General features: G+C 39.6%; 1 protein-coding gene across 1 annotated transcript in view; it reads right to left on the reverse strand.

Annotated features, from left to right (window-relative positions):
• Gadl1 (glutamate decarboxylase like 1) overlaps window positions 1–18,958 on the reverse strand; it is a 151,877-nt gene that overhangs the window by 116,199 nt on the left and 16,720 nt on the right. The window contains exons 3-8 of the mRNA XM_027932548.2: window positions 17,021–17,147; window positions 14,683–14,773; window positions 11,009–11,115; window positions 9,976–10,091; window positions 4,435–4,514; window positions 4,258–4,312 (exon numbers count right to left, since the gene is read on the reverse strand). Of these exons, the coding sequence (XP_027788349.1) occupies window positions 4,258–4,312; window positions 4,435–4,514; window positions 9,976–10,091; window positions 11,009–11,115; window positions 14,683–14,773; window positions 17,021–17,147 (576 nt within the window). The remainder of the gene's footprint in view (window positions 1–4,257; window positions 4,313–4,434; window positions 4,515–9,975; window positions 10,092–11,008; window positions 11,116–14,682; window positions 14,774–17,020; window positions 17,148–18,958) is intronic.

The raw sequence follows: 18,958 nt of genomic DNA on the forward strand, positions 1-18,958 counted from the left end.
GCCATTGGAAGATGGGGGAGAAAAGGGAGAGTGTGGGGGCACAAGTAGAGATGAATGGTAACAGCAGTCAAGCTAGCCAGGCACCCTGACCCCATTAAGGGACTTTATGTCAACCAGGCAGAGGAAGAATACAACAGGTTGTTTCCATATGGATGAATCCCAGCATGGCATCGGAGACGAGCTGCTTACTGTGGAAGCATCCTGGAGGGAGAACTTACAGACCAATGTGAAGTGGTGACAAGCAACTAGAATCCTAGGATTCTAGAACACCTGAGGAATAAGTGACTCCTGTCACTTCACCACCTATGAAAGTCATTCTTCTTTCATTTAGCATGAAGGTCTATTTTCCCCTCAGTTTTATCATGAAGCGCATTATTATTGCAACATTCTTTTTTTATCCTTTGATGCCAAGAGTGGTTGTGTTTGAAACAAACTCATTCCAATTTAACTGACCTTTGACAGAAAGATGTTATTTCTCAACAGAAAGTGGGGCAGAGCAAGAACACTTGGTCCCACATCTCCAAATTGAGATGCACAGGAATCAAAGTGATGGTACATAATGAATCCAGTTGCCATTTTGGGGAGACATCTGTGACACACAGAATCGAGTCTACCCCAAACCTCTCAGCCAGGCCAGAAGGTGAGAGAGCCCCTGGGAAACCATGGGCTTTGGAAATTCTTCCCTGTTCTCAAACACAACAGATTAAGTCTTTATCATGTCAGTGACCTAAATGAAATGAGAACAGATGTACATCAATCATCAAAAGCAACAAAAGAAGTAATTTGCTAAAGCTGTTTAAGGTGTCTTTAATGGTTGGGCTTTCCTGCCACAGACTATATGACATTCTGACAGCTGTGAGAAAATACCTATGCACACTATCATAGCCTATTAATGAGTTTTTCTCACCTTTAAAAAAAAAGTTTCTATAAATCAGGTCCAGAAATTAAACTTTTGCAATCTGGATTTAACCTTCCATATTTTTTTTCCTTCCTCATACCTCATACTGTTAATAAGAAAATTCAGAAGAAAGGGTATTGATTGCATGTTGCCAATGAGCTATATTCCCTGAGAAAGTTTGTCATTTCAAGTACTCATACACAAAAATACCTCCAAAATATTCGGTGGTCATACTAGTTTGGGCTTGTCAATAATCACTTTAGAACCTCTGGTGCCTTGTGGTTTTCACTGTCTTTGTAATAGCATCAAGTAAAGGTCACTGCTTAAAAGAGTTTTTAATGGATTGTGATCCACCAGATACTTGAATCCAAGAACACAAGAAAAGCTGAAATAGTGTTGCCTACATCTGAAACAGTATGAGTTAAAAGCTTGAAACAAAACAACTAGGTATAAGCTACTGAGGAAAATAAACTACTCATCATATATTATCATCTTCGAATGGGTACAAGGTTTGTTTGAAGTAAATCCAGGCTAAATTATCAGCTGACTTGAAAGAAAACCAAGAAGACATATCCGCTTTAGCCCCTTGTCCTACTTTTAAATGTGCCTAAAGCAATTTTTTTACTTTTTAAAGCCTTCTTTTATTAAGCTCTAAACTTTAGAATTACGTTGGCTTCGTATATATTATTGTCAAAACAAAAATTGGAGCAACTAAATAATAGTGACTGCGGTGAAATAAAATTCACTCTGCTAGAAATATGAATTGTTGCTGGTGGTATAGCTCAGTGGTAGAGCACTCGCCTAGCACATGCTAGGCCCTGGGTTCAACTGTCAGCAACACCAAACATAAGAAAGAGAAGGGAGGGGGTGGGAAAGGGAAAGGGAGGGAGAGGAAAGGAAAGGAAAAGAAGAAAAGAAATATGAATCATTAATGATACCAAAAATTTGGGAGACCATGTTTATAGAAAATTAACTCAGTATTTTGAAAATTGGTCAATAAGGGGAAAGAATAAATCATTGATCCTGCCTTGCATGTGTAAACTGCTTCCTTAGGGAAATCAAATAGGGATGAGGAAACATTTTTCTTTAAGAGAGTGTTGCCAATAATAAGGAAGAAATGAGAAACTGAATTAGAACATCAGTTGATGAAATAATGGGTCTGGACAATGACCACCAATGGTAGCAAAATCCATGAGGTGAGGGACTGACTGCAGACTTTATAACAATACCAAACCGTCAGCAGTGTCAGCACAAAAAGGGACATGAGATATCTCCAGACAGAAAGACAAAAGGAAACCTTCCTGCTTTTTGTTGTTGTTGTTTTGTTTTGTTTTTTAAATCCAATTTGAATCTCACTGGGTCTCAAGATCTAAATTCTACACTACAGACACAGTGGTGGGGAGCACTTAGCATCTCAATTCTTGATATAATCCACAAAATCCATAATGTGGAACACTCTACCAGACAAAGGACCTGGCTTCTTCAACAAATCAATTGTAGGCAACAAACAAGGAGGAGGACCAAGCTATGGATCAGAAAAGACTTGCGTGGTCTGTGTTTGAATCCTAGTGTACACAAGCCAATTGTTTTTAAAAAGGCAATGGGGAAATTTTTAATAAAAGCTGAATATTTGATAACATTAAGAAATTTTAGCTTTTAAATATAATCATTGTTTTAAAGAGTACATATACCTTACAGATATTCTCCATGATTTATAGGTCAAAGGAGATAATGTCAGGGCGTGCTTCAGACTCGTGTAGCAGTGGTGAGAGGACATGGGGTGTGGATGAGGCACAGGGGAGGAGGAGCTGAGGATTGCTGGAAAGACATTGTGGGCATAGGCTTAGGAAGGCTCCTAATATTGTTTCTGTGTAGGTTTGAAATTGTAATCAAAAGTTTAAAATTCAAGAAAGAAAAGAGCCCCGGGATAGGGCAGGTGGGGGTGGGGGGGAAGAGAAGGAAAGAGGGGAAGGAAGAAGGAAGAAAAAATGTGAAACAGGAAAGAAGCACCAGCAGCATTCCCCACCATCTAACATCCAGGACATCATGAACATTCTCTTTACCGAGAACTTCTGTAGAATAAGATGGAACTAAGACTGAAAAGCAGTATCTGTGGTTCACAGCCAGCATTTTGCAGAAGTTTACACAAAAGTCAAAGGCATATATGCTAATCTGAACCACCAGAGAGTTATCAAATCTACTTGTCCTTAGAATGGCAAGAAAAACAAACAAACAAATAAGTGGATATAGATTTAAGGATACACACCTGAAGCCAATACAGCCACAAGAACTGCAGAATTTTTAAAATATAGAGTTTAAACAAAATACAGTAATCTATCATGCCCCAGGACAAGCTGATTTTTATGAAAATTAAAAAAAAAAAAACACTGAAGAGTACAAGAACAAAAATACAGTATTAAAACTTTTAAAAAATTACCCATAATTCTTAAGAGTGTGAACTCCTGTGATAGGTATACCTCACATCCCAGCTCAAAAGATGGGATTTTTAATTTTCTTGGGCCTGACCATTTGCTACCTATTGGAAAGTTACTAGAAAATTATCTGAAGCTCCATTAGCAAGGGAAGAAGTGGGCAGAGGCAGTGAGGTAGGTGCACCAAATCCAGCAGGTTTTTGGTCCAAACAGCAAATGGCTAGTACCAAAAATAATCAGCTTCCTCTTCAAAAAGCAGGTAAACAGAGTCATGCCCTGCCTTCTCTAACAACCGGCATTTCAGCTTGAATACATTCTAGCAGGTGGGGAAGACAGGATATTCTGCTACTGAAAGGCTAGACCCAGATCCAGTATGAAGGGGCACTAATGGATGGGCTTTGGGTTGGAAGCAACTCCGAGGAGGGATGGATAAAGAAGTCAACAATCATTTTGAATGCAGCCCAAAGACAACTGTTTGTCCTACAGATTTCTGGGAGGGAGGAGCTACATAGATAGCAGAGTGCATGCCAAGGCTCTGTTGGAGAGGCTACGTTCATCTTTAGGGCTTATTCTTGCCAAGAAATCTGAATACGGTGATGTCAGTGTTTTAATAGGCTCTGGCCGCCTGGGAATGAGAATATCCAAAAAAAAAAAAAAACAAAAAAAAACAAAAAAACACCACAGACCATGGAGAGCCATGCACCTGGAAATAGAACATCTGTAAATGAGCTTCCTTATTTTAACTCCAACATGCTCTCTTCTCTCTCTCTCCCACACATAGAAATGGGTTTGGCTGTTTGCATTCTCTCCCTGTTTCTCTCTCTCTCTCTCTCTCTCTCTCTCTCTCTCTCTCTCTCTCTCTCTCCCAGATGCACACATTTGCACTTGTGCTCGCTCTCATGTGCGATCTCTCTCTCCCCCTCTCACCTCTTCTCTGGCTTGCCAGATTTGCTTCTCCAGTTCTTCAGGTATCATTTTACCTCTAAGGAACACAGATTTAAGGCTTTCAGTTATGTTTAGTAGTTAACAGGCAATGGTACTGCTTTGGAAACAGTATAAATTTCCCCTTCCACCCACCAGGCTTCCAGATCTTGTCCCCATTACCTTCCATCTGTTTCCACAAAGCACACATTCTGGGTACCAATCCCAAGAAAGGAGGCTGCTTTCTTCATGGAGTAATGACACTGAATTAAAGGGCAAGAGAGGAGGGAGAGAGATGAATGCATAGCATGAAAAATGTATTAGCTATTATTTAAATAAGCATGTCTTTATAGTTGAGCACAATATTTGGAACATTATTGCATAAAAGAAAAAGATAACAGTAATTTAATTCCATTCCTTAGTGTAATGGCTGAGAACATTGACTTTGGGGTCAGAGGAACCAGGATTTATGAACAAATAATGCACACACTCTGAACCTCAGTTTGCTAATCTATAAAGGGATTGTATCGATAACGTGCTTTCCATCAGCTTATTAGAGAATGAAATGGGTCAAAATACAAAAAGGGATGGACACAAAGCCAAACAAACGGAACAAACTTGGTCACTGATGGTTATTATTCTCTATAACGTGGAGAAAAGTTTCTCTTGATGCTCTAAGGCTCACTATTAATGGAAACTTAGAATCTAGTCTGTAGCTGACTCAAAATCCTCTAAGGAGAGAGTAAGAATGTGTATCAAAGATTGCAATCACAGACTAAAGAAGAATTTAATTATTTCCAAGAGAAAACAATGGGTTATAAATGCTGATCAGACACATGACCAGTCTTATTTAATATTGAATGTAAGGCAGAAATTAAATCATATAGGAATGAGGCTAAAGTCCTAAGAATAAAACTAATATTAATTTGTAGAAATTCTACTTTACGCAGCTGTGGCATGAAGGAGGCTTATAGATGCTTCTGGAATGAGGTCTGGTCCATTTCTTTTTAGCAAATAGTGGAATATTCTTTAGATTGTTTGGCCTTCCCCCTACCACCACATGCCGTCTATAAAATAATTAGTATTTGAACGTTGGAGATGTCGTTCTTTATATATTAGTGAGGACAGGTGGTCAATTAATTCTTTTTCATGCCAGAAAAATGAAGGTGCTAAAGGACATTATTGTACCAAAAAAAAACCTTAGTAATTTAATTTGTAGGTATGAATACATTAAAAGAGTAGTCATGCCTTCACACTTAACTTGATGAATTCCCTCAAATGTGGTAATTTTTTCCTTCTTTTGTCAAGAGAGTTTTATTGGGAGCTCTTTTTTTAACTCTGTAAAAATAAAATGCAGAAGTAACACCATCAGGAAAAAAATGAAACCATCCTAAATAATTAATTTCCAAATATCAAATAGGACACATCCAAAATGCCTGTAGGATGTATTTATTTCAGGTTGTTACAAGAACATATGCATATTGAAGAGAAATAATGTACATGAAAATGTAATTAATTCTCCACTTGATACATCAGCCTATGCTGGTTGGAGGTAACAGGCCTGCCAGAGCGAAGGTGACAGAGCTAAGGTGAATTATTTCTCACCAGAGATCTGAGCTATGGCAACAAAACAGCTATTGATTTCATAATGATAAACGCTAGCCTACCTCCACCGACATCTGACTGTAGGGGAAATCACAGTGCTTTACTCCTGAGAATTAGCAAAATATCTCCAACCAATAGATGTGCTGAATAAAAAATTTGTAATCAGACTAAGAATAGCTTCAGTGGAGCTGTCTTTAAGTACCTCAGGGCAAAGTACAGCCCAAAGTCAATCTCAAATGGATAGGGACAGATAAAAAGTCTGTAAAACTGAAGTCTAAACATCTGAAAACATCCAAGAAGGCAAGAACCCTGGAAGGGGAACAGAAAGAGAGAGAGGGGGATGCTTCTGACATGCTGAGTAGTTTCAAGGCAAGGAAAACCCTGGAAGGCTGGAATTCAGAAGTAACCATCGCATTTAGAAACAAACGACGGCTGTTCCCATCACTGGCAAAAGATAAGGCAGTCGTTCTGAGACCAGACCTCCAGGTAGGTTTCATAAATCTACAGAAGGCACAAAAATCTCAGCGGGTGCTCATTTCTATCAAGATAAAACAGAAAGTGCCTACATGAAAGACAGCATTGAGCTGAAGTTTTACTTTCTGGTTCCTGCAAGGATTTCTTTTTTTTTTTTTCCCTTATGACCTTGGATTTCTCAATGAACTGCTGCTCTCTCCTCAACATGCACTGTGCCCTGGACATGTGGACTCCTTCCAGGGCTGACTATTTTGATATTCAAATTAGCTGGTAGGGAGAGTGGAGTTGATAAATGTTACATGTTAAGGAAGAATGAAATGAAATAGAATCCAGGGGATCTCTTCAAAAATACACTGTAGGTTCAATTCCTAAAGAGACAGAATTAAGAATCCAGGTGGATGGATTTAGCCTTATGCTTATCAGGAGAGCCCAAGGTACCCCTGTGTGCTGTCGAGAAGACTGGAGGTAACATCCCAGCCCAACTCAGTGAGGCACCAGGGTACAGAGTGTAAGGAGGGACAACCCTTAGCCACGCACCCCCAACATCTCAATTGCCCCCTCCAGCAAGGACCCTGACAAAGATAAACTAGTCCCATTGGTCACTGGTAATGGGAGGTGAGTTTCTCTGTACTTTCACCTTTCAATGGCGGTCAGTGATCACTACTTTATGTGGATTCCTAAAATGATTTGAATTACTCAGGAACTTTGCAAATCTAATATTTCAGCATGCCTAAGGAATTCATATCAAAGAACAAATCAAGTCATAAATTTATGACTTCAATTACTTTTCTCCAGAATTTCCTTTCTCTTTGCCATTTAGCACCTGGGAGGCTGTTTTGGACATATTGATAGCACAGGGGGGACTCTGTTAGATCTTGCAGATCTCTACCTATAGCTGGATCCAAATTCAAACCTGAACAATGCAAAAATGGTGCAAGACAGAGATAGAGTCACCTGGGGAAGCATGAAAACTGAGGGGTGGGGGGACACCTAATAAGACAGTAGAGGAACACAACCTCTGGGCCATGGACCACACACCTAAAACAAACAAACAAACAAACAAACAAAAAAACAAAGATCTAGCAAAAATCTTCCATAGGATTGAAGACTATTTAGTAAAAACAACATTCTTTAATTTTTCTTAACAAGAGAATAGATTGAATTGTTATAATAAGAGTAAAGGTGGTTATTAAATTATAAATTAAAGTAATGCAAATGCCATGCCCCAGTCTCTTCAGACAGATCAGGGAAGGCATGAGCTACAAAGTGGAGTCTGGAGGGAGGGAGTGAAAATATATATTCAAGGCCACAGTAGGCTCACAGAGTTGGAATTTTTCTGGGGAATTCACATCCAGCTCTTGGATTTTCTGGCGCCAACTTCTACCGGCTTGTTATCCATGGCATACATTTTGCCTCTTGGGAAAAACAAAACAAAAACAAAAACAAAAGCCGAACAACCTCACTGAATCCCTGAGCTCTGGTTTCGCAATGACATAAGAATTCCATTTCTTGCAACTCTCCATTCCCCAATCACACTTGTGTTACAGGTCTTTCCCAGGTGTGATGTTTAATCTAGGCTTTCAACATGATTTCTTCTCCCTTTCCAGGGCAATTATGCCACAAAGGAAATGCTAGCAAATTTTAAAACAAAATGAAAAAAGGGCAAAAATAAAAGTACTGAACAGACAGCCAGGTCCCATTTCATCAGTTTTCCCAGGCTTGGAACTGGCGACCCAAACATTGAAAGGTCGGTGCTTTTCTGATCCACTAAGTTTCCTCAGACTGAAATATCCAGGCTGGAACCTGGAGAGGGAAGCCCTATTCTGCAATAATCCCAAATAACCAGGTATGTTCCGCAGTTGTCCCCATTATTATTCTTCTCTTGCTACAGAAATAACATAGTATGAAGAAGGGTTGTGGGTGGCTGGGTCAAGGATCTGAACAGATGACACTTCCCAGGGGACTCCTCTCAGGTACTTCCTACCACTCAACTCCTGCTCTGCACCTTAGTGCTGATGCAAACAGTGACAGTTAGACAGGACAGGAGGAAAACATGGGGGTGGCTGGACTTCCTTGCACTTTGGGTCACTCTGGGCACAATTTGTTGTTTTGCAATAATTAGAATAAAATAACAGATTTAGAAAAGCCCAGCTGGAAATTATATAGAGATTTCAGATTTTGCCCACCTCAAGTTGTTGATAAGAGACCTAGTATTCTCACAGAAGGTGAAGAAGCTAAACTTTCTTCCAGGGACCTGGGGAGGAAGCAGTGTCAGAAGGACAAAGGAATCCACTGGAATCACACAGAAATAGAAAAAGGAGAAAATAAGAATCTTCTAGATAAGACTATACTTAAGCTGTGCCATCCATTTCTACCCACGTCTTATAGGTGGCTTGTTCTCCTCCTATTAATAGTAGCTAATATTTTTGATATCCATGATGTCCCAGATTCATTTAGTCTTTGCAACTACTCACTCATCAGTGACTATTATGTAGTTGCTGGGCTGCCTTATGGGCCCAGCTGTTCACTGCTACCTATATCTTTCAGGTGACTGCAGCATGTTTCCTTAAAGGTATAGTCTATTTCCCATGGATCTGGGTTCAGAGATGAGACTTACTTTGTCATGAAAATAAGGCATAGGTGACAATGTGTCAGTTCTGAGGCTAGGACTCAAGAAGCCCAGTATGTTACCATATTGTTGATCACCTACATGGCTGCCATGAGAACATACCAAGACTACATGCCAGGGGCTGATAGACATAAGGGGTGGAGGAGAGCCACTGCAGTTGTCCCGGCTGGGCCATTCCTACATCAGCAATTAGCCCGCCAGTCCCTGGACATATAAGGCACTGTCCAGCCAAGGACAGCAGAACTGCCTAGCTATCCTGAGACTTATAGGTGATAATACATAGTTTTAGTTCTAAGCTACTAGGTTTTAGCATAATTTATTGGGTATGAGGATTGATACACTCATTTTTACAAATTAGGAAACTGAGGCACAGGGAAGATAATCGAGTTATCCAATGTCACTCAAATGGGAAGTGACGGGGATGGTTACTGAATCCAGCCAGTCCAGCTCAAAGCCAATGCATGTATCTACAACCTGACCTTGGACTTCAGTGAAGTGTAAGATTAGAGACAGGAGACTGTGGCAACATAAAATTGTATGTGTGTGTATGTGTGTGTGTGTGCACACGCATGCGTGCAATGTTGTTACCAAATATCTTCGTTTCACCTTGAAAATGAAAATAAGAACCCATTATATTAGCCAATTAAAGCAATTTTACAAGAAAATGTGAGTAGAAAACATAGCTGAGAACAGTAGCGGTCATCTAAGTTCTAAGACAAAGGATACTCATAGAGAAAAATGCAAAGATAGCACTTCAAATGAAAGATTCTTGACTCAAAGAAAATGTAACATACTATAATTTTTTTTTCAAAAGGTGATGTACAAAATTGGATGGCCAGGGTTTCAAAACTAGGCCCATCAGAATTCCCTTTGGAATGCAATATTATATTATACCTAGGCATATTAATCACAAGAGTGTAGGATACAATTACAACAAGGGTCCTCAAACAAATGAGTTCTCTTAAATAATGTATACCCAGAAAAATGTATGTCTAATAATAAGAATAATGTTTTACCTCTGCAGATGTGAAAAGGGTTAATCTTGGCAACCCAAACAGTCCCTTTTCTTTAATATCAGGACAATATTTGTATCTAGCTAAATTCATTGCATACATATTGGACACTGAACCACCTGCAAAAACAAAATTTAAATGTCATGGCATGGAGTTATACTACTTAAAGTACCGAATACACCCCTTATGCCAATGTAAAAGGCACCCAAGTACCACCCTCCTCCCGTTACTCTTAATATTCCTTAATCACCAACTCCAGAACTTTTCAATGTCAGCTGAGACAGAAGCTTTGGTCTATTTTCTCATTTCAGTGGTTTTCCACACTTAAAAACTTTCAGTGTTTGAGCTTCGTACCCAAGTCTCCATAATTTTCTTTCTTTCTTTTTTTTTGTATCAGGAATTGAACCCAGGGGCACTTAGCCACTAAGTCACATCCCCAGTCCTTTTTTTATTTTTTCTTTTGAGACAGGGTCTCCCTAAGTTGCTTAGGACTTTACTAAGTTGCTGAGGCTGGCCTTGAACTTGTGATCCTCCTGCCTCATCCTCCCAAGTAGCTGGGATTGCAGGTGAGCACCAGCAAGTCTGGCCCAAGTCTTCACATAATTAGTAATATTCTTTCTGTATGTCCCCTGATCAAGAAAATTGAAATAAAAATAAATGCTCATCTCTGGGTCAAAAAATAATTGTAGGATAAACAAATGAACTTTAGGAAATTTCTCTAGTAAAATTGGTTTTAAAATTTGGAGGACTTATCATTGCCTTTCCAAATTCCCAACAGCAGACAAGTTCATTCGTGTTAGACATAAATCCTAAATTGTAGACATTTTATTTGTTAAGTATGTATGTCATTTATTTAGCATTTATGCAAAATATTATCACTCTGGAGAAAGGCATAAGCTATTTGCTTACCAAGTAGCATCATTAATACCCAATTTTCTGTAATATGTAAATCTGCAAGGAGTTTTTTTTTTTTCAAATGAATACGATTTTAGATGCTCATAGTGGAAGGGTGACGGCAATAACTAATTGTACTCACCTGGGTTAAATATTCCATCCCCTTCTTTCCAGCCAATAAATTCAATCATTTTCTTCAGAACCGCTTCTTCCACTAACAGAAACACTGGGGACACCTCATACGTATAACTAGATAGATATAAAAAACACTTCACTTCTATGACTAGAGTCAAAACATCCCTTGGGTGTCCCAAGAAATGCACAGTTTTATTAAACCAAGTGGCTTCTGAGATGTAGGTCGTCTTTGGAAATTCATCCATTGGAAATAAAGAATTGCTCCCTCAGTAATAGCATTGGGCATGGTTAGATAATGCCAGGAGCCAGTGGTGTAGGAGACAGGCAAGCTATTTCAGCAGCCCTAGTTGAGAAGACACCATCAATTCCATGAGGAGAGAACAAGGCAGGGTTTTGAGATTCTTGGTATTAGCCATAGGCAGTGGTGTATCAGTATTTGAATACTTTGGATGCTGCACTGGATGCTGATGTTGGTTACAGAAAAGCCATTGTCTTGGAAACCAGGTTTTATTAGATTACTACTAGGAGCATGCTAACAGCCAGGTCTAGATGTTTTACATGGAGTCACCCCTAACTGTGGCTCCCTCCACCACACTCCATGAATCAAAACAGAGGAGAAGTATTCTGGGGAACAGCTCTCACTGTGTGATGATCCGACTGCAAACTCTATCCAGATTCCTCCTCCGTGAAGCACTTGTGGCTCTAGTCTGGAATGCTGTTGTCAGAAAGCCTTGCTACATCAGCCCTGACTGGGAAAGCCTCGGCTGCAGGGAGCCGCCTCCTCCAGATCACATCCCTTCTTGTGGCAGTCCATACATAATGACTGGTCACTCCAGAGATCTCGGCGTGAGATCTAGAGATCTACTCCAGAGATCATCTTTGAGGCTGCCCAGCAGCTTGACTTCTATCCCTACACTCCTGCCTCCTATTCCCCCACTTTCCCAGCCACTCAAGTTCAGGACAAGGTTACTCCTTAATGAGCATCCACTAAAAAGGGACTTCCCAGGGAACCCACATGACATCAGTTATTGCACCTTGTTTTGTAATGTTTGAGTCTCTTTTCTCCTCCAGATAACTTGAGGATGACTAAACATCTCTAATCTCCTACTCAATTAGGTGATTACATTAAATTGTATCTGAATAAATGTGTTCTCTAAATATGTAGGCTAAGTAGATTCATTTAGATTTATAGTCACAGAATTTGATGCAATTATTTTAACATCTGGAAGGGAAAGCTTTGGAATGGAGGCAAAAACATTAAATATCTACTCGGTATCACCTACCTATGTGCCAAGAACTCTACAAATACTATACCATTTAAAATCCAAGATAGGCTCTGTTTTCAACCACACTTTGAAAACAGTTTACACACATACTAGAGGTGCGAAAAACACGTATACATTCAGGTGTACCTAAAATATTAATAGAATAATCATTCTTTTTTTTGTAACAAAGAGGATTACATGTACTAATGAAAACTAGCTCAACTGTACATCTGGGAAAGGGGCTTGCAGGTGGAGAGGATGATAGAGAACACACTCAAGGATGAGCCACATTTTGAATGGATGGTTCAGTTTGGCAGCAGTTTAACACTTATAAAAATTTCTCAATTTTTCAGATTAAATACCTGTGACAGCCAAGGGTTCAAAAAGTCATGTAATCTTTGTTATTTATTTATTTATTTTTGGTACTGGGGATTGAAATCAGGTGCACTTGACCACTGACCACTTCCCTTGCCTATATTTTGTATGTTATTTAGAGACAGGGTCTCACTGAGTTGCTTAGCACCTTGCTTTTTCTGAGGCTGGTTTTGAACTAACTATCCTCCTGCCTCATCCTCCTGATCCACTGGGATTACAGGCATGTGCCACCATGCACAGCCACAGAGTTGTGTAATCTTATTGTCTTTTCCAACTTATGTATTACCTCTTCTTCTGCATATGGTAGCTGTTTTTTGCTCTCATTATTGCACCAAATATCTCTGAGGTCACCCATGGCATCCATGTGGTAATTGGGTGGACACTGCTCAGTCTTTGTCTTAGCTAACTGCCCAATAACATATGACCCTAGACAAACTCTCCTCCTGGCTTCCATACCTATCCCCTTGATTTTCTCCTGGTCTCTCTTTACTGTGGGCTGATCCGGCTCCTCCTCCTAATTAATTGTTGGATGCCCTCAAGGCCCAGTTGAGAAGGAAACAGCTCCCTTCTCTCCTTATTCTATGCTCTCTCCTCATGATAGTGATTCTCTCTCCTGGCTGCCCACTAAAATCACATGCAATATATCCCTATATGAGGCACACACAGGGAAATTCATATTTAATTGGTCTGTAGGATCCAGGCACCAATTCTGTTTTCAATGGTTCCCAGGTTGACTCTAGTGGGCAGTGGGGAGTGAGAATCACTGGTTTTGGCAATCTCGTGCATACCCACTCTTCATTCCAATTACCGTCATTTCACACAATGACTTTTTATTTCCTATAGATACCAGAATTTCTGGCCCATATATGTCTCAGATTACTTGGTCTTTCTTGTTGTATAACTCAAACTCAAATGTCCACAATTGAACATTAAATTCTTGATCTGGGCTTTTCCAATGAATACTTGAAAACTGGTCCCCTCTCCCAAGGCCTCCCGTATCGATGAGTGACATGACCATGAACCAACTATGAAAGCCTGAAACCTACGTATTATCTTAGAAACTTCCCCCTTGTCCCCATTTCCAACATCCAACATATTATCCCAGTCCTTCATATTTTATCTTCCAAACATATTTTTTTTCCCCTCTCTATTCCTTCTGCTTCCACCTAAGTCCAAACTGCTAAGGTCTCTCATCTGACTAAGGAGATGCCTTCCTGACAGATCTCCTCCAATGCTCTCTCCAAATTTCTAGCAATCTTTTTAATAGCAAATGTCACCAAGTGATTTAGAAACCTTTAAGAACTTTCCAATGTACTTAGAATAACTCATGAACATACTCCACAAGGCTCTGCATGTCTGGCTTCTATCTCTCTCCCCCATATTATCCTCCTCTACACTCCCTGTTGCTCTGTCAGCTACACCCACATTGACCTTTCCATTCATGGAGTATATCATGCTGCCCCCACCACAGGGCCTTTATATGTGCAATTCCTTCTACTGGAAACCGGTTCCTCCCATTCCACCCAGTTAACTGTTATTCATCCTTCAGCTCTTAGCTGTCACTTTTTCAGAGAAAAATTTCCTAAGTTCACAACTAGAAAAAAAACTTCCCCACTTACACTTACGGCACTGTGCACCTCTCCTGCACTTAAGAGACTGAATTTTACATTAATGCCAATTTTTACTAGCATGGCTCTTTCTCTCACCAGATTTTATGCTTCATGAGGACACAATCGAGGTTGATTTTTATTCAAAGTCTCTCTGTCACTGAGCACAGATGGTTTTTCATGCAGGAATGAATGAAAATTTGCTTAGTCCATGTTCTCCTCTGTTCAATGAAGGTAACATGGAGGTTACCTGCCTGACCCTTCTTACGGTACCACTGTTCAAATGGCTGCTTGAACACTGGTGTCATAAGACTATCCCATGATTTATGATAAAAGAAACCATTAAACAGAAATTCACGAAATAAAATTGCATCTATTTAAGAAAACATCTCTTATCCTTGTTAGGTGAGAAATTCCAGGAACGTGGCACTTACATGCTGGGGTTTAATGCTTCTGTCATAAATCGGGCCGCCAAGGAGTAATAATCAAGTCCAGCATACAACTGGTTGAAAAATCTTGGGTGGTCTGTAAATTTAAAACAAAGTATTCACTATACAGTAATCAAAAGAAAAAGTATCAGTACAATAATAACATGAATACATCAGACAATGAAAGTGACAAGACACAAAAGAATATGCATAGCATAATCCCATTTATAAGACACTCAAAATCAGCCAAAATCAGCAAATCCACCTATGGAGAGAGACTTTAGAACTCTGGGTATGCTGGGGAAGGAACTGTTGACTGGGAGAGGGATTGAGGAGCCTCTGGGTGTTAGAAATGTCCCCAACCCTGACTTGGGTGGTGGCTTCATATGTACAGAGGTGTGCAAATTTATTGAGCTGAACATGAAAGATTTACACACTTTATCAAATAGGAATTACACTTCAGTTTTAAAAAACATCCAAAAGAAAATTTTATAGGAAAGTGATATTGAAGACCTTTCTCATCACCCTCTCTATTGCCTGATGTTTCTAAGTAAAACTTGAGCCTTCTTTTAAGAGCTCTGATGACATCCTGCTCTTTACCATCCACATCTAACTCGAACCCTTGAGAAATGGATCTGAACACTGTTGGCCCAAGTACCACGGCCTGCTGCCTTTATGTCCTGAAAGTAGTAGGGTTGACTTCCCTCACTTCAAATGCATTTCACTCACCAATAGGGTTCACCTCAGGCTACAGGCTGCCAGGGGCCTTTGCATTTTCCAGATTGGATGGTATGGTTGCCATTATGTAGATGGGGATGTGACTCATCGTGCAGCGTACTTACACTTTATGATTCAACTGACTTCAAACACAGCCTCCTTTAAGATTCAACATCTAGTTCCAATTTTCCACCTCTTTTTTTTTTCTCATATGAAAGGTCCCAAAAGGTTCTTGGCTTAACACAGTACGGATATTCACACCAAACACCAGGCTAACTGGCTTGGCATTCTCAGTCATAGGAAGCTCAGCAGGACAAGGAACAAAGAGATAGGAGGTCTAGTTCTAATTTTAGGATTCAGGAACCATTTTAGTTAGTGACCCCTCATTACAATTTACAGAATTTAACTTGAATGCTCTTCTTTCTTCTTTAAACTAAGAATTCAATAAAGAAAAAAATAAATCTCAAAAGAAAATGTCTTTTCAATTAAAACATGGAAAACTTCCTCTGATCTGGCAAAGGAAACCAGACATTGCTACAAGTAATTTTAATAAGATTTTTTTTTAGTTCTGTGTTAATTTATGATTGATTTCCATGGTAACATTATGGAAAATATCCAGTAAACTAAAAAATCTACTGCATTAAATGTCATTCTACACTTCTGACATGCACTATAATAATAAGATATGTATCTCTGCTTTTGAAATGCTAACTGAATTTTTGATACATACACCAGACTTTCCCAAGGGAATATAAACCAATTATATTTAGCCAGGATTTTATTATGTTCTTTCCACTAAATTTAGTCCAGTGTCAGAATTCACAAAGCATAATATGCCTATATGGTTTTCAGCACTGGATTACCTTCACAATCACACACAGAAATGCATACTTTGGAAAGTTATTCTCCCACTTTTGAAATTTGCTCATTGGGTGTATAAGTCATTAACAGTCAAGTTGGAAGAGTGCTTCCATGTAGGACTGATGTCAAGCCACTGCATGTACAACATATCACAGTGGCTGTGGCATTAGTGTGAAGCAATCACAGCAAAACTTGCCACACTTTCATTTTGCTTATATCTGCCTGAAGGTTTTCATTTTTTGATCTTGCCAGATATGATAAAAATAATTTAGCGATTATCAACTGCCAAGAGTTAATCAGTGTCTTCCAGATAAATCTCTTCCTGTTTACATTACAGATATGTTCTTGAACATATTTTTTTTGCATATTCTAGAAAAGCCATAAAGACTTAAAATCCCTTGGCAAATTCATAGAATCAAAATATCATTTGCCAGTTTGGACCAACTCAAGAAATGATAAGTAGCAGTGATAAAAATATATGGTCTTGTTTATAGATGGAGGATGGAGACTGGCAAGGAACAGATAATATTTACATTAAACACCAACACCAAAATTTTTACTATTATCTTTGAACTTGACAACAAATCTGGATTAGGAATTAAATGAACCACTGTAAAAACATCATAACCACTATTTTTTTTTTTAAATCTAGGTTTCTCATTCCATAAACATTACCAGAATTGCTCTTTTAAGAGGTAACTAAATGCTTTAAAAATCTAAGAACCTGTCAGAAGTATAGTTGAAGGAAGTAAACTGAGGTTCTTACTTGTTTTGACGCTGAAGCGTATGACATCCTGGCAGAGTTTTAACAGCCGGTCATGTGATTCACCTGTGTCTCTCACCTCCAAATCAAGAAGCTTTTTCAGTTGTTCAGGAGGCTGCCACTCACACACCTGGAGATTCAGCAACAGCATGTAATTAACTGAGCATGGCAGAAGCCCAAGTTCAGGAAGATGTTAGAAGCACCTACTTGACCCTTACAAAGCTCCCAGATAATTGGGAGATGTGGAGATCTGAGCATGTCACCCTACTTCAGCACACAAGAGCTATGAGAATAATGCAGATACTGTTGGAACAGAAGAGAGGTCTTAGATCTTCAAAGATTTCCTGGAGGAACCTATATCCAAGTTGTGACACAAAATAAAAAAAAAGACTCAAGCAAAAGTTACCTGTCCATTTCCCCAATCTCTATCAGTGTCTCCCTTTCTCTTATTGTGTCCACAGCATTTATAATGTTTCAAATACTGTGTTACTCACTTATTATGACCTACCTAATCTTCATGAGAGTGGAGAACTTGGTCTATTCATTCACTGATTCCAAGCAAGTAACATAGAGCCTCCAAAAGAATAGGTGCTCAATACAGGGGTACTGAATAACTAGATGAATAAGTGGAGAGATAAAGCTAAAACATGGCAGGCTTTATGAGAACTACTACTGAGCTTGCTTTGGCTGAGAAACTCATTAAAATGTTCAAGATAGGGGAAGGAAATGGTCATATGTGTTTTAGACAATAACTTTACTTGATAAGTAGAAATTCCAAATGAATTAGAAAAAGGAGGTAACTTTAATAGATCAGGCAAGAGAAGATGGTTGTTTGGATAAAGGTAGGTGCTTTAGAAAAGAAGTATATGGTTTCTAGAGGTATTTCGAATGCAGAATCAATAGAACTTGGAAATGAGTAAGATGGTTAGGATGAAGATGAGGGACAAGTCAAAGAGAATTATGAGGTTTCTGTCTTAGACACAAGATCTTATGGTGGCAACGAGACAGCTGGAGAAGGGTCTGTTTGGAAGTAGGGTGAGGATGATGACTTAGACTTAGTTTAAGTCACCCTTAGAACATCCAAAAGGGGTGTAGCACTCAGTCTGATGCTCTTGTTAAAGATCAGGGTCAGAGATGGATGTCACAGTCCAGAGAGAATCTACAGAGAAGAGGAGAAGGCACAGGAACACTTAAGGGATGGGCACAGGAGCTCACCTTGCAGGTGGAGGACAGGCCAGGAAGGGAGACTAGGAGAACTTGACACCACCAAAACCAAAAATGAAGAATGTTTTAAGGAGAAGATGGTGGCCACTGCCAAATACTTCTGAGATGCCAAATGAGATAAAGACTGAGAAGTGTTCATGGGATTTATCAACAAGGAGGTGTTCTTGGCAAGAGCAGTGTGACTTAGAGAGGTGCGGGTGGAGGCCAGATTGTGGTGAAGTGAGGATGTGGGAGGTGACAAAATGGAGGGAGGGAGTGTAGACAATCTTGAAAAAAAAAAAAAAAAGTTTGCTTGTGAAATGGGGAGGAGAGAGACCAGGGAATAGCCAGGGAGTGAGAAGCCTGGGAGGTGGGAAGTTGGGGAAAATAGCAAGTTGTGCGAGAAGCATGAAATTAAACTGATGGTGTAGCTATGACCGGAAGAGGGGATAGCACAGTGCCTAAGACAGCCCACATAAATGTCTGTGGATACACTCACAGTGTGGATGAGTCTCGAATGAATTTTGATAAGGGAGAACAGCAAGTCTCAAAAGGCTACTTCTGACATGATGCCATCTGCACGACACCCATGGAAAAGACAAAAACTACAGGAAAGAAAATAGACCAGTGGTTTTCCAGGGGCAGGAGGGGCCATGAGTGGTTGGTTATGAAGGGGCACGGGGAAATTGGGAGGGAGATGAAACTGTTCTATATCTTAATTGTGGTGATGGTTGCATG

The sequence above is a fragment of the Marmota flaviventris genome, chromosome 1 (genome assembly GCF_047511675.1).
Source record: "Marmota flaviventris isolate mMarFla1 chromosome 1, mMarFla1.hap1, whole genome shotgun sequence".
Taxonomy (NCBI): Eukaryota; Metazoa; Chordata; class Mammalia; order Rodentia; family Sciuridae; genus Marmota; species Marmota flaviventris.